The sequence below is a fragment of the Varroa jacobsoni genome, unplaced genomic scaffold, assembly GCF_002532875.2.
Source record: "Varroa jacobsoni isolate VJ856 unplaced genomic scaffold, vjacob_1.0 scaffold_322, whole genome shotgun sequence".
Lineage (NCBI taxonomy): Eukaryota > Metazoa > Arthropoda > Arachnida > Mesostigmata > Varroidae > Varroa > Varroa jacobsoni.
The window spans coordinates 69,589-92,859 of record NW_019213224.1 but is presented as its reverse complement, the minus strand read 5'-3'; the positions used below and the strand labels follow the sequence as shown (position 1 = coordinate 92,859).

At 37.7% G+C, this 23,271-nt stretch overlaps 2 protein-coding genes across 4 annotated transcripts; both read left to right on the top strand.

Moving 5' to 3' along the window:
* Positions 1 to 5,149: 5,149 nt before the first annotated feature.
* Positions 5,150 to 7,220, top strand: LOC111259349 (vesicle-trafficking protein SEC22b-B-like). Its single transcript, XM_022831306.2, has one exon. The coding sequence runs from the start codon at positions 5,690 to 5,692 to the stop codon at positions 6,329 to 6,331; it is 642 nt and encodes a 213-aa protein (XP_022687041.1). The 5' UTR covers positions 5,150 to 5,689; the 3' UTR covers positions 6,332 to 7,220.
* Positions 7,221 to 8,772: 1,552 nt separating this feature from the next.
* On the top strand, positions 8,773 to 23,110 carry LOC111259343 (potassium/sodium hyperpolarization-activated cyclic nucleotide-gated channel 2). Of its 3 annotated transcripts, XM_022831292.2 has the most exons (16): positions 8,773 to 9,053; positions 9,343 to 9,520; positions 10,376 to 10,549; positions 12,028 to 12,138; positions 14,316 to 14,470; positions 17,566 to 17,754; positions 17,951 to 18,086; positions 18,613 to 18,776; positions 18,947 to 19,090; positions 19,260 to 19,375; positions 19,621 to 19,781; positions 20,191 to 20,300; positions 20,759 to 20,856; positions 21,138 to 21,284; positions 21,994 to 22,240; positions 22,640 to 23,110. In XM_022831292.2, exons 3-16 carry the CDS (start codon positions 10,440 to 10,442, stop codon positions 22,762 to 22,764), a joined length of 2,013 nt encoding a protein of 670 aa, XP_022687027.1. In that variant the 5' UTR covers positions 8,773 to 9,053; positions 9,343 to 9,520; positions 10,376 to 10,439; the 3' UTR covers positions 22,765 to 23,110. The 3 variants fall into 3 exon arrangements, with proteins under 3 accessions (XP_022687027.1, XP_022687028.1, XP_022687024.2); XM_022831293.2 differs by lacking the exon at positions 12,028 to 12,138 and having other exon boundaries at positions 8,780 to 9,053; positions 22,620 to 23,110; XM_022831289.2 differs by lacking the exons at positions 8,773 to 9,053; positions 9,343 to 9,520; positions 10,376 to 10,549 and having other exon boundaries at positions 11,335 to 12,138; positions 22,620 to 23,110.
* Positions 23,111 to 23,271: the final 161 nt, after the last annotated feature.

Here is a 23,271-nt window from a genome sequence, read left to right as displayed (position 1 = left end):
TGTACGCAAATTTTATGGACTTACTCTAAAAAATCCGAGGTATACTTTAATGTCTCGTCATCCAAATTACTTCTCCCAGTTATACATATTTACAGACCCAAAGCTGAGTCATTTCCTATAAAACTCTGTGAGATGGTTTCTTGTAGCTACATAATTACCAGCAAAGTGTACTAGAAATAACTTTTTGATCACGCAAGGTGTTTAGTATATGTCGCTTTAACCTTTAAAGTCTTTTAACCAAAGGCTTGGCCACCCGAGCTACTGAGTCGACGCTTGAGCTTAGAGGGACTAGAAAAAAAACTTGCATTTACTTTACAACGCCAACAAATGCTTGGCAGACGTAATTGGCAGTGGTAAAAATGCAACGCACTCTCGATAAAATTCATAAAAAGATGTGTATATATGTATCGTTTAGATGAATATTGAATATACGTGGAATATAAATGTTATCAAGACACATAACATGGCTTACCTTTCATGATAGGCTTTAAATAAGAGTCTGCCATAGCAGCTCTTTTGGATATGAGTTCCTCTGGACTTGCGAAATACTGTTTCTTTTACATAAAATAGTTCACCAATAATAAGTTCTTGAAACTAATGGTTGTGCCTAATTGTTTCCAAATCATACATAAGTACAAAACCACCGAAATGCGTAAGTAACTTTCTAACACACAATACAAGATTGCAGTAAAGAACGTTTGAACACATGTATCCTATTGACGACCTGATGCCTGAGGCATAGCTCAATCATAGCGTTGGTCAGCCATATCAGAGATTCCTGTGAATCAAAAGATTACGTAACAGAAAAAATGGTTCGAAAGGAAACGTTGCAGAATACAAATAGCGTATCACAATTTAGTGTTGTATGCGCAATCGACTGTTTTTGGTGGTTAACAAGAGAATGAGGAAAAATTGCAAAATGACGTTCAACTATGTACTCACAGAATAGCGTTTATTGTGGTAACCAAAATCGAAGAAATCTCACGGAGAAAGGAAGCAATACAAGTCATGATGAACAGCCTTCTTAATAATATACTGGTAGCATGTTTGCCTATTGAATTCTACTACAGGTGAAGTGGTCCAGGTTGAGAACTGGGCACGGAGACTTTTCTCTCCGTGTTGGAAAGAGCCGCCAGCTGTTTGAAGTGAACAGGCAATACAATAAGGTATTTCTAGAAATGTGATATTGTACTTTTTCTCAACTTCTGAAGTAATTTCTTCTGTCAGTATTATGTGAGTTTGCTGATTAGAAACAAGTGTACGATAGAAGATAAATCTTGGCTAACTCATTAAAACCTTTATATTAGACCTTAAATTGGTAGCCATAGAATTGCTGCGGAATCGATAACACGCATATTCAGGGCTTCCTTCTATATTTGTGCATACCGATATTTGACCTCCTCCAATGATCGGCTGACTGGGTGTGTTGTTTTTGCAGAACCATTTAAATAACTGTGCTGAAAGCCACATTGGCTGGCATCTGCAGTGACAACTATATAAAGTTAGAAGTCATAATAAGTCAGGACTTAAAAGAACATATACTTAATCGTATTTCTTTTGTTACATCATTAATACTCCTTCGACTACACCATCTTCATATCTGTTGGAAATAATTTATCTAAACGGTCGCGATTTTCCTTAGCCTTCTTGCGACAGCACAGGATCTGTGAATTGTTGATTTCAGAATTTCTAATCGCTCCTAATAATTACCTTAGCTTTGGAACAGCCGTTGGTAAGAGTACATTTAATATAACTTCGACTTTATGAAAGCCCCGTTTGCGTTCATCTGTAGTAATAATAAATGCAAGGAAGTGATTGACCTCTGAAAAAAATTACCTTTTTCATGAGTTTGTTCAGTGAGCTTTTCAGGTATCTTATTAAGGTTGAAAATGAACAACTATGACACTATTAAAACAAATTGTTAATCCTGCTAGAGCCGCCATAAGTTAGTCTATTAGTGTCTGGAAAATGGCAGAGGGAGCTCTTATTCCGAAGGCCAGTCTATTATACCAGTATAAATCTTTAATGCTAACGATGTTTTACCCCCCCCCCCCCTCCTTCAATTATTGTTTGGAAATAAGCTTCGGTGAAATCCATAGTTAAAAAATATTTTTCTTTATCCAAGGTAGTGAAAATATCACTTGGCGTTGGTAATAAACAACGATGATCTTCCAAAACCTTCACGTAACTCAACACTTCATGTTGCTTTAGTACCGTCGCCCCTGAAGCCTATTTACTATGTGTCATATAGTCGCTAACTTAAGTCATGTAAAGCTACTACAATTTTAGGAGAAAATAGTAAAGAAACTCGCTGATTTTAAATTTTCTGAGAACCTGGCTTCGGTTAACAATAAACCTTCGCTTGGATACATTCTATTTTTAAGCAATTATAGTCATTCTTGCCATTATCGTTTATTATTAGAAATTAGTTTGGTATAGAACCCATTATGCTGGGCCAGGATTTCTACTTCCTTAAGCGCTTAAGAACCTACGCTCAAGAAAGGCAGCGGGACCGGCCAGAATTTAGAATGAACACTTTAAGGTCGCCGGGAGCTCGGCAAGGCGACGCAAGCCAATATTCGTCATAGCAAGGGGTTGTGAAGAAAATAGCTTGATATGAACTTCGCTCATACCTGTTGGCAAGGGAACTAAACGTGTTCCCAAGGGCTATCAGTGCCCAGGAAACAACGCAGCTTCGAGAGGGGCCATTCAACCGAAACGACATGTAGGATCCTATTTATTGAAATCAAGCGGATCCTAAGTAGCCCTCGACAATATATTTATATAGCATTCGTAAACTTCAAAGAGACCTTCGACACCGTCCTAAGAAATTTACTCTTATTCCACCCTCGCAAAAATATTACAAGAAAACAGGCCATGGGGTCTTAGAATCATCAGCGCTGTCCCGGACTATATGTGTGTCTTAAAGTAATAACTTAAGCCCTCTCCATTTCTCGGTATTGCTGAAGGATCTTACACGAAATAGATGGCCAGAAAGATATGGTAAAGGTTCTCCTCTATGTGGACGATTTACTTGTTTACGAAAGCAGTCGCTTCCATATGCGACATGTCCTTGTCAGCTTTCGTTCCTCCGTCTCGAAATTGGGATTGACCAACGATTCAACCAAAACCGAGGCCATCAAACTCAGACACAAAACATGCTATGTCTTTCGGGTCTACCGCTGACATATGTTAATCTATTCATTTACCAAGAGTTGCTAATCTTGTATAATCGCCAAAGATTTGTTATTGAAAAATGTAAAAGATTTCAACAGTTTGATCCTCAATCCGTTTATCTGCGATGATCTTACATAGGATAGTCTGGTAAAATAGGATTGAAGATTCACGAAAATCGATCCCGAGATTTATCAAGTGTGAGTCTGGACGGACAAGACCTGGAACGGACTTGTCCGGTCTAACAGACATGCTGTCACATTAACCTCTGTAAAATACATAAGTTTCATGATTGAATATGGTGTTTATACTAGGTGTGATTAAGCTTGGGATCTGCATTATACATCTTGCCTGTCATAAAATCAATCGCTAGGCAGTCTGGTTCGGTAACGTTCCGAAAATGGCATTATCATAGTGTATAATCTATAACGCAGTTATTGGTAGGTCCTAAATAGATTCGTGAACGCTAGCCAGGAATTATCTTATGATATAAGTTTCAGCCAGCCCCGTGAAGCTACCATATGTGTAATACAGAATCTGATAGAAAGCTTAGTATTCCAAATTGTCCAAGTGTGTGGAGTGCTATCTAACAAAAATGAACAAAACTTTGATTGATTGATATATTTTTCTGTGGTAAGTAAGTGCGGCTAGTAAAATGTAAATAGATGCCCGTAAATTGTTCATTCGGCTCAATAACTGCAATAACCATTTTCAATAAACATAAAACATGGCTTTCCGTTTCATATAAATGTAAGTGCGTTTTCTGCAATAAATGTGCAAAAGTCCTCTCACAATTTTTCTTTTTGATTGTCATAACCATCAGACTAATTTATTCATGTTTTTTTTTATGTACAATGCAGAGGTAATCTAATTTTCATACAATTCAGTAAAAACAATGTAACATGTTTATAACAGCTTCCGTAAGCCTGGCCGTGTGTACAAGGTATACTACTCAGTTTCATTGTATTTTACCTTTTATGAGTAAAAAAAAGACGGAGAGATTATGAAAACAATATTAAAAGCATCTGTTTGAAGAAAATGTATACTCAATATATTCATCGAAGTGTTACTAGTTTTACGCTCGATGCTGCTTTAGTGAAGCATGGCTTTAAAGGGCCGGCCTCCTCCACCATGAAGTGTGTGTTCCCTGTTTCAAACCTATATTACTGACTGCCTAAATCTTTTGACGGCCTCCAAACGGATAATGAAAGCACCCAACGCCTAAATGTGAAAACTGGTAGAAGCCACGGAATCACAAGCCGTGTCGTATAAGAACTCATATAAGTGTTGAATTACTGATTGCACATCACTGAACTTTACTTGACATAATAAAGCACGAGGAGAACTTCATGTATTCTCATCGTTGATCCTTCTGGGTGCTTCATATCTATTTTAACTGGTTGCAACCCTTCAAACCCGTACAACTCCATGGCTAAGCAAATTAACAGTACCCTATAGACATGTGAGATTAAAAGTGCATAAGTTCGTTTAGCCACTGACTTCTAAAAGCTAACTACGCTTTGTACACTGAGTTCCGCCAAATTCCGTACAGTACATCCTGTTAAATGGACTGAATGCCTCTAGTAAACAGTATAGTTTGTTATATCGAAAGGATAGTCTCTGCACCTTTATCTTAGCTCAATGCTAAGTGATGTAATGAAATGTACCTTTCGAGACATTTGCTCAAAATAAATAAAAATTGTAATTTATTAGTATATAGTTTATATCATTTTAGAAGATATATTGTTTACTTGGGATATCAGTACATTTTTCGAATAAGACGAACAGTCATATTATATGTTTTTAATATATAGAGTTTAATTAATTCAGTTATGTTTAGCATAGTTTTCCGTTAATTTTCATGCAGAATATTCGCAAAAAAAACATGTCTTTCTAATAATACTCCACATCGCCAGCTATAAATCAACTATGTATTCTACTGCTAAAACCTGACAGCGATTCAAATCATTCCCGCCACAAAGTGTGAAACACCTGATGGTCAGTAAGAGCTCATTGCACCGCTGAGCTAGTGAGTAAGCTGCGCAGTTTAGAGTAAAAAAGGGCGCTTTAAAGCGAGAATTAACTTCTCAGTCGTCTGCGAAGCTATCACTAGAACGTAAGCGATCCACAAATATACCTCACTGTTGAATTTTCTTGGAGATTCATCTAATGGGGCTTTCCTCATAGTGATTATTGATGTCGGGAAAACGCTTACGCACTTGGGGGCAGCATTTAGTCTTCACTGCTGAATATTTGGAACACGTCACCGGGAAACAGGCGTTCGGTGGCTCATCTGTTCGAGTTGTCTTCGACTCAGGCGCATAAAAAGCATCGGGTTTTCATCGATTGCGTATTGCTACCTTTCACGCAAATTCTTAACCTGCATATCCAGCTGATAACACTAGTCTAGTTTGTGTGCGTGATTCGAACTAAGAAAGAAGCGACGATTTACTATTAAGGAAACAAAGGTAGCTACCATCCTTATATCGGGAAGTCCACGATTTTTTTCGAGGCCATGGTGCTGATGACAATGATTGCCCGTGCGAGCGATGGCATGCCACTGTCTGCCTCAGTTCAGGACGATGATGAGTTGCGCCGTGTCAACACCGAGTATCAAAATCAAGCGAAGATGCTGTGTAAAAAACTAGGCGCTACTGCAAACCAGCGCTCAACAATTGAGACAGGCAACTACTATTTTCATTATTTAATCGAGCACGGGGTAATCTTTCTGACATTGTGCGAACGTTCGTTTAGCCGCAAGCAAGCATTCGCTTTTCTTGAAGACATCTGCCACGAGTTCCTACAATATTACGGTAACGGTGTCCAAAACGTACAAAGGCCATACGCATTTATCGAATTCGACACGTACACACAGAAAGCCAAAAAAAATTACCAGGATTCGCGAGTGCGTCGAAATCTTGCTCAGCTCGGAAACGAACTACAAGACGTGCAGCGGATCATGGTTGAGAATCTGGATGATGTCTTGCAGAGGGGTGCCTCGCTCAGTGAGCTCGATTCGAAGGCCACGAACCTGAACATGCTCAGCCAAAAGTACAAAAAAGATGCAACCACTCTGAACATGCGCTCCACGTATATGAAAGTTGCAGCCGGAGTCACTTTGCTCACGATTTTGTTTGTCTATTTTTATGTGTTCTAAGCCGATAAAGAGATTGGCGGCTCGATAGGTATACCAAGCATATGAAGAGGGAAACAGCGTGTTGCTAAAGTTTTAATCTAAGAACTAGGGAAGACACAGTGACTTCATGAGAGAACATCTACAATGGACATATTGGCCGGTTGCTAATCGCAGTTGGAAGGTTGCATCGACTCGATACAATATTTTTTGCTCTATAAAGTATGTGTAACGATTTAGAAGAAGCAGAAAAATTAAGAAAAGTGCTACAGTAAAATATTTGAGAATTTGATGAGGATTTTGAGGGAAGTCTATTATAACGACGTCGTTTGCTCCGTCATTTACGAACCGTACAGGTAGATGAATTAACGTTACAATTACGTATCTTACAACATGCTAATGCCATGAATCGACATGTAACTGAGAAGTAATTCTAAGCCCTTTGCTTATTTATTCTGATGATATGGTATGGTAATCTTCATTAAGGTAAGCCCGTTTTCTTTTTCATTGGGTCATGCCTACATCCAAATTATTTTTATCAGATTGAAAGTAGTTAGAATATGCAATCATTAATGACACTAACTGCAAATTGTGTAGAGGTCTTATGCGACTCATCATGAACAACGTAACTCAGTGGAACGTCGGGTGAGGAATTAGGTCGAAAATGTTACCTTTATTTGAAAACAGTGGGGTAATGGAACCGAGCAAACAGCAATTTTGGTTTGGGCAGAAACAGTAGTAGACGATATCGACGCGAATGCCTTTGGAAAAGAACGAAAGGTGTGAAATCCATACACCTACCGTAAGTGTATGTGTTGCGAACGTTGCGGTGTAGTTGAATCCAAACACCGAACAATGTAAATAAATGTTGCTATATGTAGATCGAAACAGAATTTATTAAACTATCAAATGAGATGCGTGTCCTTAATTTGTGATAATTTAGAGACAAATTTGCAGCCAGATAACACGTTGTGCAGATAATCCTGGTCCATTCTTCTACATTCTCTATCTCCATCAACCGCATCATAATATGATGCACGAAATCGCTGTTGACCAAGAATGCTCCTCGCATCGGGGACTCACCAAGGCAAAGTACTCGGAAATTTCGACTTCTCTATACAACTAACAAGCGCCCACAAACGTCCTCGTTTTTGCAGTTCATAGTCAGCTTATAGCCTGGGCGTGCTAGACGCCTGTTCTATTGAAATATGAGCTCCATTAACTAGCTTCATACGAGCAGAAATCTACTATTCAGGTAAAAAAAAAAAAGATTTTTGCATTCTTGGCTAGTTGCAAATCGTACTCACTAATATTTGTTCATATTGCCATTATTAATATTGTTATATATGTTACTCGGGTGTCTTTGGAAAACCTGTTACCAAAGTTAAATCAAGCTTTAATTAATGTTGCTTGCAAGCTTATAATTGTTTTAAAGAAGATATAATTCGGGTACTTTTTAACTAGAATTTGTCTAGGCAATTTATAATTAATTCAAATAAAAGCAAAAAAAACTAGCAGATTAAGAAATACATAGATACCTCTAGAATGCCAGATGATTCTAATGTCAGCAACTATTTGGTTATTCAATTCAATTTGATGATGCAAGTAATGCAGCATTTAGACGACTTGTTATATAAGGTTAAGTGGGTCGGCAATAAAACCAAATCCATGTTTAAGCTGTGTTAGCTGGATTTACTTTTAGCATATAGTGACAAACGTCAGTGAGAAGGAAAGCCATGTTTTGAAAAGCATGATATCTTTGTATTTATTCGAAACAATTGTGTTTGGAGGACAAGAGTCGAATGCAGCGTGGCTTTTGTAGCAAACTGCTTCGCCCTGCTGTGATAAAATCAGAATAGTTATTAACACTAATAATTATTAGTAGGATTCCCTGTACTCACCCTTGAAAGCCAATTTTACTAAATATAAAACAGTTCGGGTATCTACTAAGCAAACTACCCCTCTCATAAAATCAACCTTTTCCCATATTTTGGATAAAGTTTCATTGAAGGGTGCTCATAATGATCAAATTCCCTGCATAGATGTTGGTCACAACATTTTACATATTCTCTAATGTTCCCAATTTTGAAATGTAATGCCAATGTTAAAATATGTTTTTATTAATTAGAAAATTTTAGCCAAGCATTGTTGGTACTACGTATGTTCGGTTTTTCCCTTGATCTACTAGTTCGAACTAAAACAGCTTTTACATTACAGTCTCAGAATTATTAGCTTTCAACTAATGACTCTTCAAAGATTAAAGAACTGAAAAATACAGCTATTGATTGTTAAATGCTAGGCTAAAACAAGGTTATCTATCTACAACATACTTAATCAATATCTAACTTTTTTTTGTACGTAATCCGTACCACAAATGTCCGCTACAATAGTTGTGTTGTATCTCGATTTAATCAGTTACCGCTCCGGGGGTCCTTAACGGAATTTTTTTCATGTTTAAGTAACGCAGTGCCCAATGCCCGGATTACACCTCTTACCGATTAATCCTTGGATTACTTTGCGCTAATACAATGCTTCAGCCTCCACCTTAAAATCTAGGTTCATTCAACGAATTAATAGGGCTTTCCACAAAATTCGCATTTGGACGATAGCAATAACAATAAGTGCTCCAAGGATATTAATAAAAAAAACCACTTCGGTAAACCTGATTTCCTATAATAACAATGTGTTAAACCCGTTTGTGCAATGCTCTCATCCTGAACTTCGTGACTGTTTAACAGTTTTGAAGGTATGTTTTGCCAGATGAGTGAACAAAACTCTATGAAATCTTTACCAAAATGAACAGGGAATGATTCACACAGAATTACTAAAATCAGTATATTGTCAAACAACGACTACAAATCAACGTAACATGCAAGTATTGAGGTGAAAAGCTTCATTTTGGATTGTCGGGTTGTTACTTAATTCTGTAACTACGTTTTTAGCGTTTTAGCAGCCAAGAACATTGATCCTGACCATTATCACTGTTATGTGTGCATGTAGTGTTAACCCCCCTTACTTCCTGAGGACTCGTTTAGGTAATCCCGAAGCACGCTGAGCACTGCACACATCCGTACGTTCTTCTGACTGGGAAAACACTCAATGGGAAACATTTTTGCGACGTTCGAAAGTCTTAGTAAATAACTAAGGCGAAGCATTAAGAAACAGTAAGATAGCGCATAATTATCCAAACGAACAAAAGCAAGTAGCCTAAAAGTGAGTAAACGTCTCGAATGTCAACGTGTTATATTATCTATATATGTACTAGGAATATCTCGTTCAACTTACAAGAACGTACAAGAACTATGATCAATTCATTGAACGTTTGTACTGAATGCTTTGATTCAATATGCACCATTTACAACTAATTGCCTTAAGGTACATGTAAAAGGAATATGGAGAGACCTTTGAAAGATAACTGGCATATGCTAAACAAATACTTATGCCAAAAACTGTACATATTTTTACGAACTTTAGATCCTATGCGCATATTGCTTTGCAAATTAGCTCAGTCATAATATACACCGTCACTCCTCTTCACGACGTATGAATAAACAAATGTTTTTGCGGTATAAAAAATGACATGACAAGAAGGTTTATGTAATATTATAAATTTGAATTGAGTTAAACAGGCGTTTGTGAAATGTTTAGTGTGGTAATAACATTTCGAAGAGAAATTTATTCTATTATATCTGCTGGTGTAGGACAGTTTCGCAACCTCTTGTTTGACGATATTTAAATTTAAATTGGAATTATTGGCATTTTTTATTTGGTTGGTATCAATCAGAATGTGTTCGTTTTATATACCTTATGCCACTATAGTTTACAAATTCTTTAGCTTTCATACATTTTTCTGTTTAAAAGAGATTACATACTGTTGAGTGTTTGAGCTCATGTAACCACATCTACGAATATCTGATTCTAGTAACTTACTACATAACTAAATTTTTCTATCTTAGGCTGATGGCTATTTTCATCTCTATATAATATAGTATAAAGGAAACTAATTCTAAAACCCTTGAATAATATATAGAGATTTTTTTCTTACGTCTCCGTGTCTTTCTGCACTAGATCAATGATCTAGACTGCACTGGGTCGACTTAAGCGCGCATATCTTAAATTTCGACAATCTTCTATGGCATTGAAAAAAGCCGCCCGACTATCGATGGGCCTCTCGAATTCAAGTGCTCGAGTTACTTCGATGTTCTCAATTTTTATCTCCGACGAAAGGTCGCATCCCTTCAGGTTTGTCGGTTATAGACAAATTTTCTGCTATTTATAGACGATATATTTCGCCGCGTCTGGCATTCTAAAGATTCACGTCTGTCTTAAGTTGGGTTGCCTGTACAGCTCTATAATTTGATAGCCAACTCTTGAATACAGTTGAGTCTAACAATGTACTTTGATCGTATAATAATAATATATTTTAGGTTATGTTATCATTTTCCTAAACCTATGTTAACACACATTGATCATTCAGCTCCAATCCGACTTTGGCTAGAACTGCAAATTATTAAGAATACTTGCTTACACGTAGAGGCTTTCCTCTTCCTGATTTATGGCTTCTAAATTGATTTCGACTGACATCTGCAAAGGCTTGTGGGCCAAATTATCGAATTAAAAAAAATTTCACGAAAGTTAACTTAGCGCCAATTGAAAGAATGTGCCTAGGCCAAGAAGATGCGAGTGGTTAGAAGCCACTTTGATTAGACTGCTGTGATGCCCATATGAATCAGCGTCTGTCCAGTGTTATGAATCGCATTCGCTCACCGTGGCTCGTCCAAACCCGTAGACGGAAACTAAATTTCGGTATTAGATACACAGAGAATGGCAATGAACGGCTGGTGGGTAAATCGCAAACGTGAACTATCACATTCATAACTGGGAGACAAACGGAGTCAATTACCTTCAATAACAGTAGTAATCTTACGACGTGACAAAACAGTCTGCAGAAGCCATACCTCGTTGATATCTGATTTTAAGGAAAATCCGCCGCGTTGGCCAGCGCTCAACACAACCACGCTTACTTGACGTCTGCGGTCACCTGCCAACAGCTCATTAACGGATAGTTTCCCGAACAGCGATAAGCCTGACAGTACTCAGTCAGACTTAAATCAGCAGTCGAAATCGAAAACCGTCGTGAATCGACACGACCTAAATGAGCTAAGAAACACCTACGCGTGTCGGGAAGTGGTCCTGAGATCGCGCCTGAGTACGCGGACCAAGATTGGCGCATTTACCGTTATAATTTATTTTTAACCGCGACCCAAGCCGTGGTCAGCGTGTATTTTTCTGATGTACGTTCCGTATCTACTGCGGAACACCAAAACGTTTATTGCAGTACTTAGTTAAGCCTCCACACGAGTGCGCGTGTATGTTCCAGTTTTTGCTGCCGAGTATTTTATGAAAACGCGAAGATGTTACTGCTAGTCATTGAGACGTATACAGGGCAGTTTACAAGAAAATACTTCGTCTGACTCTTCAGTGCGCCATTGTGCGATTCAAGCGAACGATCTGTGGGCAAGATCGAAGCGGAAATTGTAAAAATTCGAAATGGTTCGATGTTAAGATGATTTTTGCACGTAATAATTTTGCTTATAAAAAACTTTCTTCAGCCATCACTTGTAGTAAGTAGTATACATCTTTTTTTTCGGAAACCTTTGGGATCTTGTAAGCAAACTATAAAATTCTTGTGACAGCCATACGAATGTATAATCGTGCAGCTCGATGCCATCCTCTGCAAGAAGCGAACAAACGGAATCCCATCCTCAGGAAGATATGAAGGTTCGGCCAAGACCGAAAAAGTTTATACGGAATCCCAAACGAGTGATACGGTAAAGTAGTATTTTATTTTATACGTAATTCACCGCGATGAATAGCACACGTTTAATTTAAGAAATGCGCATTACATATTAATCATAAATAAATAAAAATGGCTCTATCATGCCCACATGTATAAATACGTAACCTCCGTACGACAAAAAATGCAATTTATAAAGAATTCGTGGATAATCTCCTTAGTCTCCATGAATATTTACTTATTATTCAATCCCTAAATGAGGGCACATAGTAGAGGTAGATTGCGCGGTGTTTGTTTACATAAAATCAAAGTATACAAAGTCGGTGATTTCCTGTCTGCCTTAAAAAAATCACTGACAAAACAGTGTAGCCCTGACGTATAGCGGTCTAAAATATCCTAGCTAATATTCCGGTGAAAGCCAATATTTTTAATCAACGATATTACTTGAAGTTTATATGGGCCAACCTCTGTCTGTAAATTCTATATAATTGTCACACGTGAATCCAGACTGGGATTTCATTTCACATGTGTGTCCCCTATATTGCCTGTTATAAAATCTTGGCTCGGTTCTACCAGCATCTAGATAAGCAGGTTTCGCATTAACCTTAACGTCATAGTTTGTTTAATCTACGTAAGACGTTATATAATACTTTAGGGTTCATGTGGCCTTTTTAATAGGTAAACAGATATAGAAGGGTATTCAATAGTAATGCTTAAAGATAACAAATTGTATAAGTTAAACGACCAGAACAAAGAAATAAATCAACGTACTTGAAGTATGAGACATTTTTACGGAATTCATTAATTGATTCTATTTGCTGCTGGATATATGAAAATGCCATAGTCTAAGTCGAAGATAATTGTCCGTGCCGTAATGCTGTGGTAACGAGTTCGCCTACGAAACTTAAGCACGTATGAGTTGTTCAAATATACGACTTTTTCGTGGTGGTATGCGCCAACCGTCTAAAACTCACACTGAGAATTCTAAACATTCAGTTCTAAATTGAAAATGATTGTTTATTTAACATATATATACAGTTTGGACTAACGATATTCGACATATACAGTAGAAAATTGTTGTTTCATTTGCGTATAATAGATACTAAGCGTTTGTAAACATAAACAAGAGTTAATGTTAGAAGACCACGCGATTGGGATAATGTAATCCGCTTGACAGCGATCTTTGAATGAATATAAACGATAAACAAAAACGACGATGTTTTGCCCTGTTTAGTCTCTTGAAAAGCTAGTTAATATTAATTCTAGGCGTGATCATTAATCGAACTGCGATGGCCTGTCTTATTTTTTTTTGCTAAATTTACGCTGCTTTGTCAAGTAGACTTTATCAACTTAAGCATCTTGTTTTTGCACCTTTAACGAACACTTAATCATGTAAAAGGAATTAAGTTATTAAATAACGATTATTCGTTTGTGAGTCGATGTCAACAACTCTGGAAAAGGATCAATGTTTAGGAAAACTCATTTTTATGTTTGAAAACTAGGGAATCAGCCTGACGGTTTGAATTGCACGTGTCAACAGACGACGCTGCCGTCCTCAGAACATATGTATGATTTTGAATACGGGGCATTAGAAGCCTGGCTTGGAAGAAACGAATAAAAAAAATCGTATCAATGGATTGTTATTATCGAGCAAATGTAATAATAATTTTTCAAATTATTCTTTTCCAAGCTTTTCCCTCATATATGGATCTCTTCATTTATTGTTCATTGAATCAACATATTTTCTATCTCCCCAAAGTTAATCTAATCTACCTACATGACCGCAAAGAACCTACAAAAAGTACGCTTGTGGAAACAGTACATGGATTCTTGGAAAAAGGAAATCACTAAATGTCATACTAAAAAAAAAGTTTTTTATGAAAACAATTCTAATTTAGAGACGGGTTATTTGTTTGGATTGTTTTCATAATATAGTGTACTGAATAGTGGAATTATAAAATAACTAGTGCTTTCATGGTATGTAAATAATAAGACGAAAAAAAATAGCATATGAAGATGTCATTGGCTATGTACTCATGAAGTAGCTTTTATTGTTATCTTAAACGTGCACATAATGATTAGAACTTCAAGACCTCAACTCAAGACATCGTTTTGAATTGATTCTCAAAAATTATTTTCGCCTTGAAGGGCACTGCTTGTCAGTGCTAATATAAATAATTATATTCCTAATCTTTCAAGTTTTTCTCGCAGTAATTATGCGTCGACGGCCGGTGGATATGGTCCAAAACGAGCTTCTGTGGCAGCGCATTTGGTACGTCGAAATCGACAACTGGAGAGCGACGTCGAGTTCGATGATGAATTACGTCATAGAAAAACAGTGGAAATCGATTTGCCACTTCTGCAAGGTAATGTGTTATAACAATGACTAGTAATATTGACTTAATAATTATCAACCGATCCTAAATAGACCGCTTCAGGTTTGGACATGGATTTGAGGGCAGCGCCGTTTAAAGAAAGCGCCTCTTACTGAGGGTAGGCAGACTGCGAGCTAAAGGAAGGCCTTAATATACCTAGAGGTCTTTGCTGCTTAAGATTCCGATTAGACCGAATGCTTCTTTCTTTACAATTATTACACTAAATTCGTGCAGTAGACAGCGCCGCATGGCGGGTGTGTGAATTCAAAAACTTAAGGATACTACGATTGCCACGGGTGGACTAATTAGGTGACTTAAGTGGAATTGGGCTCGACGAGGTATTCGTTACGGTTACAAAGAAAAGAGATAGCGCTTCCCGTATGCTTGTGATGCAACCGAGTAAAGCGATTTTCACGGCTAGCATTTAGTGCAAACAACCCCGGTCGGGCTATAACAGTTGAAACCTAAATGGGACTCAAGATCTACGACTTAATTGGAACAATAGCACAGTTCGGATGGTTTTTGTTTTCCAAGATAGAAAATGAAAACTCGAGTTAAGAAGGTACCGGATTATCGGTCAGGGAGACAGTGTAACAGTAAATAAACAAGTGCAGGCGCAACAAAGTCTTCCTGAGACGATAGATCCGTTGTGTAGTTTCCACCATGGTAACGTTGGTAACAAATTATGGTAGAGTCCGATTGCATGTGGATCAATGAAGCAATTTTATATATATTAAAATATATTATTTTTACTGCTTTATTCAGAAGACCTGCTAATGGAGTGTCGGGAAGCTAATTAGTTTTCGAAGTTATACGCCATCTTAGCAGATTGTTTAGTTAGTATCCATTACGACGTAGGGTATTTTGCCAATAAACGGATGCAGATTTAAACAAATTCGGTCAAACTGTCGTTATTAATGAATAGTACTCCGATGCATACATTTTAGACAAGGCGAGGTAGTGAGGATGGCTCTTTGAATAACAAAACTCCTTGCTCCGGTGCTATAAAGGTACTAAACGCCGTACAACTCCAAATTGTGTGACGCACTATGGATTAATCCGGCGTGAGCTGATATAGACCTCGGAGCATGAAAATGAAAACATGTGGTTGCGTATTTAAACAATCGGTGACGAAACGTTAAAATAACGCGGTTCCGAAACACTGGGCTATGATGTGCTAGAAAGCTTAGCATATTACTGACAACTCGGAGCGAGCTTGGAGCTAATTTCGTCCTTGAGCATCCATAGCAGTCATATACGACAAACGATTCATAGGTTCATCTGTGGGATTATACGCACCTAGTGAGCATTTCAGCGTTAAGAGCTCTGCTGAGTCGCACGTACGAAAGCTGTGGACACCATAGACAGTCTCTGTGATAGGTAGTGGTACTTACTGGCTTTAGGACACTTGAGGTGGATTAGATTTGGAAGCAGACGTAAACACATCTGGTTTCGTGTTGAGAGCTGTCTGAAGCAATGTTTTGGGCATTACTGAATGAAAAACCCCAAACACTGATTTCAATTAGACATGGTAAACAGATCCGCTAACTGCTGTTCGCTGACAGTACAATTTCGCTGATATCTGATATATTTCAGGCGGGTTGAGTACAGTTGAAACCAATACATGATCGGCACGGTAAATTGTAGAAAGCGATTCTGGCCTAAAACCCCGATTTTACAAAACCAGTTACGAAAAAATATCAAGCAAAACGAAAAGAGACAGGATGGCCAAAAATCTCGAGTGGTAGCACTTAACAGGTGGCTAAGTGAGCAGAACCGGTAAACCTGTATGGTTACCTTGAGCCCATTATTACTGGGAATCGCCGCTTGATGTCCCGTCAACAAAAAAAGACTACGTAATATGTGTGAATAATAAAAGTTATTCTTTCATTTATCGAAACGGCCATCTTTTATTATTACAATAAAGGTAGTCGGTCCTTGGCTGATCATTGGCCTCGAGTGCCTTATTGTTTCTGAAGTCTCTTGAGCACAATTACGTAAGACTATGTCATTTTTTGCCGTGACGATGAATCCCATTAGTAGTGTCTATAACCGTTAAGCAACTCGTTGTCACGAGCAATTTTAAACATCGATTAGCTTTTCCATAAATCACATGGAATGGATTTACTAGTGTTGACTTAGAAAGATGGATCAGAACAGTCAAAAGGCAGAGGTAATAAAGACTTATAGTGTGACATCATATTCAGTAATGGCATGGTCTCCAGCCGGACGGATACGCGAAAAAACATGGCAACCCAAGGAAAAGTAATACTCACGCGAAAAAAACGCAAGCGAGGCCGTATTTAAAACGAATACCGTAAAAAATTTCAACCTCAAAACACTCCTCAGATGAACATCGGTGAGCCCAAACGTGGAATGCTTATCAAAAAATGAAACCAGCAAGAAAAATACGTTTCAAATAGGGGACACAAAAATTTTACATAAAAATTGGCCAGTAGGCCCACCGTTTTCCGAGCACCAATTATTTTGGCAAAACACGCGAGTATTGACGCGTTCGAAAAACACTTGAAGCAACTAAGTAAATGAAGAAAATCAGTTAGTAAAAAGCGAGCGACCCGAAGGATAGATTCATAGTAAGAGGAACAACATTAATCAACTTAACCAGTTGCGGAATGACCCGAATATGGACACGTGTCTTGACAGTAGTACTATGCGACACATATCTTGCTTTTTACAATGTATACTGCTTGTACTCGTACTTTATTGTTTGATCGTAGCTGCATAGGTTAAGCAAAAATCGCATGGACCTATTGACTACATGTATATATATGAGCAAGTAGTTAAAAAAAATGTCTAAAATCAACAAGAAGTTACCATTAGAAAGCATAATATTGTTAAATATAATAGTAATAAATAAATGTAATTAATAGACAAATCTTGCTTTGCCTCGTGCGTAACTTGATTGATAGGTTTTACGGCCTGGACGATAGTCGATACTAAGTTATATAAACTAGATTCAAGTCTTATCCACTATTCGTATAGTATGATATGCAAACGAAGTTCATGGAATCCTTATTCTAATTCTTAGTTGCTGCACTAACCTTTTTTGCTTTTCATGGTTACAGCTTGTCGCGCTCATGACGAAGTAAGCGACAAAATTGGATCTCGTGATAAGGCCTTCGGTGACTCCATTGAGAGCCGAGCGCTCAAACAACCTCACTCATCGGTTAATCAGGACAGTACACATTTCGAGACTGTCTCACAGGACCCAAATCTCGTAGGCACACTTCGCAGGTTCTTTTTCGCCAACGGAGGCAAGTGCATTTCAATAAAAAACTCCAGCAATGCAAATGGCCTGGAGAACCTTATCGAACGCATGATTTAAACAATAAAGAGGTAACTACGTTTGCACGCGTTCCCTTTCTTAGCTCTACACTGTTTCCCGGGATATATATAAACAATAAATGATAATAAACTAACGATGGTTCTTTTCTGCCTTACATGTCATAGGTGTTAACGATAGTATGCATTGGTATCATAGCATGGAGCAAAGCGACGAGGTGGACATGTGGCACCGAGGAAAATCGTTAGCTGAGGAGTCTAAACCGCATTTTCGGTTTATGATCCATCCGGAAAGTGCGCTTAGGTACTCTGATCTTCTCTGCATCACAGTTTAGTGCTAACGTGCTTGCCCATTCAATTAGGGTCATGTCAGGGACCTTCTGAGTTTGAATTGGAGTGAAAACCTACTTCGTTTCGTGCTGGAGCGGTGATAACAAAATAAATAGCTTTTCAATGTACAGTCATTGCTTATACAAAGATAGGTAAAAGCGTAATCACTGACTGCAACACGCTAATCTGCCCTATTTAAAGCTACGAAAAGACTGCAGAAATTTAAAGCAATTGTTGACTTGTTGTTTTCGATGGCTTAGCGTAAATCCGAATTCCGCTGGCGAACAAATGCAAGCAATTAAATCAAGGCCCATTTATTTTGAACCATTCAGGCATTAACAAATGTATTTTACATTGTTGAAGTTATTAGTTTGCTAGCTAAAATGTACTTGTTCACAGAATCCGATTTACGTTTCAGTTGATTTCGTCTGGTCGTACTAGAAGCTCGTGCATTACTACCTCTCATATTCTTTTGTGTGTGGCTGTTTTGGTGACCTCAGGGTAAACTGGGACATATTTATGCTGTTCGTGCTTATCCTGAACATGATTGTAATTCCACTGGATGTAGCATTCTTTTCTATATCGAGAGAACCATCTTTGATGGCCCTAAGCATCTTCAGCGATATCGTCTACGGGGTTGATCTCGTATTCAATTTCCGCACAGGTAATGAAAATTACGTGAAGAAACATGCGCAACTTCTTGGTCGTAATTTTACAACATCAGACTACATTTTTGTTGAGTGCAGTCGGTCTATGGAAATAGGTACAGTTTTAGTAAGCTAACTTAAGATAGTGTGATCCTTTACTTTTTCGGTTCTTCCGTCGATTCAACAGGCGTGAAAATATCGAAAGACCCGCTTCAATTCAGCTTGGACCCTTGGGTAGTATCTAAACGCTACTTTCAACGTTGGTTTCTCGTGGACCTCATCTCAGCGATCCCGTTTGATCTTGTGTCTTTAACCATAGTCCCGAATCAAGGTCAGACCGAAGCAAAGATGAACTTTACACAAAAGAGTAACATATAAATTTTACTACGATAATGATATTGAGAAGTACCTACATGTAATAATAATGATAAAACTATCAGCTATCTCGGACTTTGACGCCATTAGCGTACCAGTATGATGTATATTTCTTAAATTTTCAGGGAAAGACTTCCAGCCAACTCTTCGACTTATTCATTTGCTTAAGCTGATTAACCTGTTTAAGCTGTTACGGTTTTCTCGATTAATCGGCTACTGGTACGGGCTACAGGAGAACTACGTGAGTACTTTGAAAAACGATCTTAGAAAAATTTTAAATGTACGATTGGAATTTATATTAGATGTCATAATGTATGTTACAAGTATTTTTTTTATAGAACTTATATAGGGCAGTCAGTAAAGTAAAACTAAAAATAGAAATTCCGCACAAAATTATTACTGAAGAACCTAATGCTTTTCCTATAAAGATAAAATGTGTGCATTATACTATGTGATTCCATGTGCCCTTTTCACTTGTCTGATTAGTTCCTGCACTCGTCAGGCGTGTATCTACGTATCTGTAATATCGGCCTCATGATGCTTTGTGTCGTCCATTGGAATGCCTGTTTACAATTTCTTGTCTGCGTGATTCTTGATTTTCCGGAGAAGTCCTGGGTGATAAAACATAACCTCCGAGGCGCTGCATGGTGATTATTAGCATTTCAATCCACACGCAATCTGTGCCAAATGTGATCTTTCAGAAGCGGCATCTATAGGCAGGGAGCTTTACGGAGACTTGCCAGATACTTGCTAGTCTAATTACGCTGGGTTCTGAGTTGTGTATCAATTGTATTTAAGTGTATTTATTCATTTAGTTTGTATATAAACGCAACTTAACAACAAAAAAAGACGCTAAATCATAACATTTCCACAAGCCAGATCTAGTATCGATTGTGCCTATTTTGTTGGCATAAAACCGGCACAGAATATCTGACCATTAGGTACTACGCGGAGATAATCTCAATTTCCTAGAAATTTGAGGTGGATTTTTAAATTGGGTTAATTCGCGATATAGTATTTGGTGAAATAGCATCCTGATACACTTTTCTGTGACAGGTACGAACAATACATCTGGGCAATGTTTAACGCGTCCTCACAGATGCTCTGCATTGGCTATGGACAGTTCAATCCCGAAATTGTCTCGGACATGACTCTTACGATGATGGGTTAGTCATTCTACATTGTAGTGCTATTTGCAGTAGTTAAAAATGTGTTACCAGATAACATATTATTTATTTTGTGACTTGAAAATTGGCAAAAACAAAAATTAGTAGTTTTAAGATCGCGCAGCTATTTAATAATAAACATTTTTATTGACACAGACTGTGTGAAATATTTATGTGCTAATGTTCCTCATATTCATTAGAAAAGAGGTAGGTGGATAAGTTTCGTAAGATTGGATCATAGGTATTTTTTCAGATTTTTGTAACTGCTAACACGCCAGTATGTATGTAAATCTGAGGACCTGAGTATAGCTATGCCAATTGGTTTAGTTTTGAGACTCCTTTCATATTAGATAGCTATTCACCATTATTATCATTATGGCACAATTGTAACCACGATAAATTTAAGACCGAATCCGTAATCTAGTGAACTGATAAATATTATATACAATGTGATCTAGGGATGATTGGCGGAGCAACTTGTTACGCTCTTCTGCTGGGAAACATTGCGTCGTTAATACAGAACCTCGACTTTTCCACGCGACTTCGCATGGAACAGGTAAGCCTGTGTGGAAGACTTATAAAAACTAATGAGCGTAATAGATCTACGCATAAGTACGTTCTTCTGATGCACTTTGTGCCATTAATGTTAAGCTAATCTTTCGATTTCCAGCGTCTTTGTGACGGTTTTTTGAAAAACGAACTCTTTCAATTGTCTGGATGAGTCTGAGCACGCAGCGAAAAGAGCACATTATATACATACATTGGTAATATACATGAAATTTCAATACGTTTCGCTCGGAATTGATCGATTTAATTTCATTTTCGTTTCACTACTAGATGCGCGAGGTGGAGGACTATATGGCGTATAGATCGCTGCCTGAAAGCATGCGGCAGAAGATTCGAGATTATTTTGACAGGAGGTACCGAGGAAAAGTTTTTGATGAGGAGCGTATTCTTAACGTGCTCTCTGAACCACTTCGAGAGGTAGTAGCCTTTCTAATATACAGGGGGCTTAGACTATTACTTAATCTTATGCTAGATAAGTTTGACGTTTTTCGTGAAATTTATTTGCATTTTTCACTCTGTAAGATGAAAACACATTTGCAGACAGTGTCATTTATTTTGAAGTAAAAAAGAAAAAAACGAAACAGTCTTGAAAAATTTATGTCAGAAAGGTACCATTGGCCATTCAAAATTTCCTGTAAACTTTGACGTCCTCTAATATAGAATACGTTTCTCAGAATTTCTTCGCTTTCCTTTGTTTAGAAAACAAAGAATGAAAATAACAATTATAATAGTGAAAATAATTGAGAATTACCCGCAAAATCATTAAAGTCTGTTCAATGTTTCTAGGGCTGTGTTACATTTTAAAGGCCTTCTACCAACACATCTCAATTCGCAAATTCGGTGTTTTTTGTTTTTTGTATAATCATTTATTGCTAAGATCACTAACTATGAAACACCAAGGCTTCTAATCGGTGCATATGTTTCGTGATAAAAGTACACGCTAGTAGTGCTGCTTTAATATTCTGTTCCAACTATAATGATTGGCGAGCGGAGATTGTTGAAAAAGAAAATAGATGAAATCCAGTATTACACAATTTACTTATATGAAAAAATACTGGTTGCCCCAGGACGGGCGATACAGATAAAATCTTTCTCTTTAAATCTTGGCTATATCAAATCTTTGAAGATGGTGATGCGGCAAAATTGTCTCGAGGCTCTTCGCTCAGTGCCGCTATTTGGTTGTTCGACGGTTATCGATGACGCGTTTATTAGCGACCTCGTCACGCATCTGAAATATGAGTTCTTCCAACCTTCGGATCTGATCATCAAGAAGGGTAGCATTGGTTACAAAATGTACTTCTTGCAAAGTGGAAGAGTCCACATTCTTACTGACAAAGGTCCTCTATGGCTGCGTGATGGCGCTTATTTTGGAGGTATGGGGCTCTTTCTAGCCGACTATTATAATTCTTTCATAATTGATTCATTATGTAATATTGCCAGACACATCATTATAGTCTACCAACATATCTAGACTGAATAGTTTCAATTAGACGATTCGAAAAAACAATCAGAGCAAATTATTTAGTTAATCGGCAAGAAAAAGCCACTTAATTGGTGAAGACAACTTAGTTAATGGGAGCATAAAAGCTAACCAATTATTAATATCACATTGTTAGCACTTGTACAAATTTAGCTAATACTCCCGCCTCTAGAAATGATTTGATGAGCTTGGAAGCTCAACAAAAGCGATTAGCTCACTTTCTCAAAGTACCTGACGACTGGTGCCATCTGGTGGCGCGTGCACAATTACAGAGATGTGTCTTCTTGTACAGTGCGAACGCAGGGTATCGGTGAAGGCAGAGACGTACTGTGCAGCCTTCAGTCTCTCAGTAGACAGCTTCCACGAGGTGCTCGAAAAACATCCGAACATCAGGGCCGCCATACATGCGTTAGTTGAGGAAAGCTTTGGTCATAAACCGACCAGACTTAAGTAACTTATTAACGAGACGGCAGTCCTCATTATGCCTTCATGCTGTCAACAACTCCTAACAAGTATTGACTTTTGCCAAACACGTCCATTGTAACACAAACAAATTTTACCTAGTGTCTAGAACATTCTCTGTTTGTTTTACAAGAAATGGTGTTGTATACTACTATGAATATCGACGGCGTCATTTGCTCGAAGAAGAGGTTTATTCATTTTTATACGTTTTCTCTCACGGAGTGCACATAAATAAGGATTAAAATTGTTACCATTAATATATGGGCTGTTTTGTAACGCAAATAAAGGAATTTACAGCAAAGCAAGAGTTGTTTTTCAAATATATTTAATGAATGGATAGTTTCATTCCGAGGAAGTCTGGAATCGATTTAAATCAGGACTATGTAACCTTCTTTGAGCACATTATTCCTCATAAATTAAAATTTATCTATATATAAATTTTAATCAAATTCACTGTTAAAA

What these genes read in the sequence shown, in the direction of transcription:
- LOC111259349 (XM_022831306.2), top strand. Translation starts at nt 5,690, where the DNA reads ATGGTGCTGATGACAATGATTGCCCGTGCGAGCGATGGCATGCCACTG.
- LOC111259343 (XM_022831292.2), top strand. Translation starts at nt 10,440, where the DNA reads ATGGCATTGAAAAAAGCCGCCCGACTATCGATGGGCCTCTCGAATTCA. An exon ending in AACCTCCGAGGCGCTGCATG is followed by an intron (nt 19,782 to 20,190) that starts GTGATTATTAGC and finishes TTTCTGTGACAG; the next exon opens with GTACGAACAATACATCTGGG. An exon ending in CATGACTCTTACGATGATGG is followed by an intron (nt 20,301 to 20,758) that starts GTTAGTCATTCT and finishes AATGTGATCTAG; the next exon opens with GGATGATTGGCGGAGCAACT.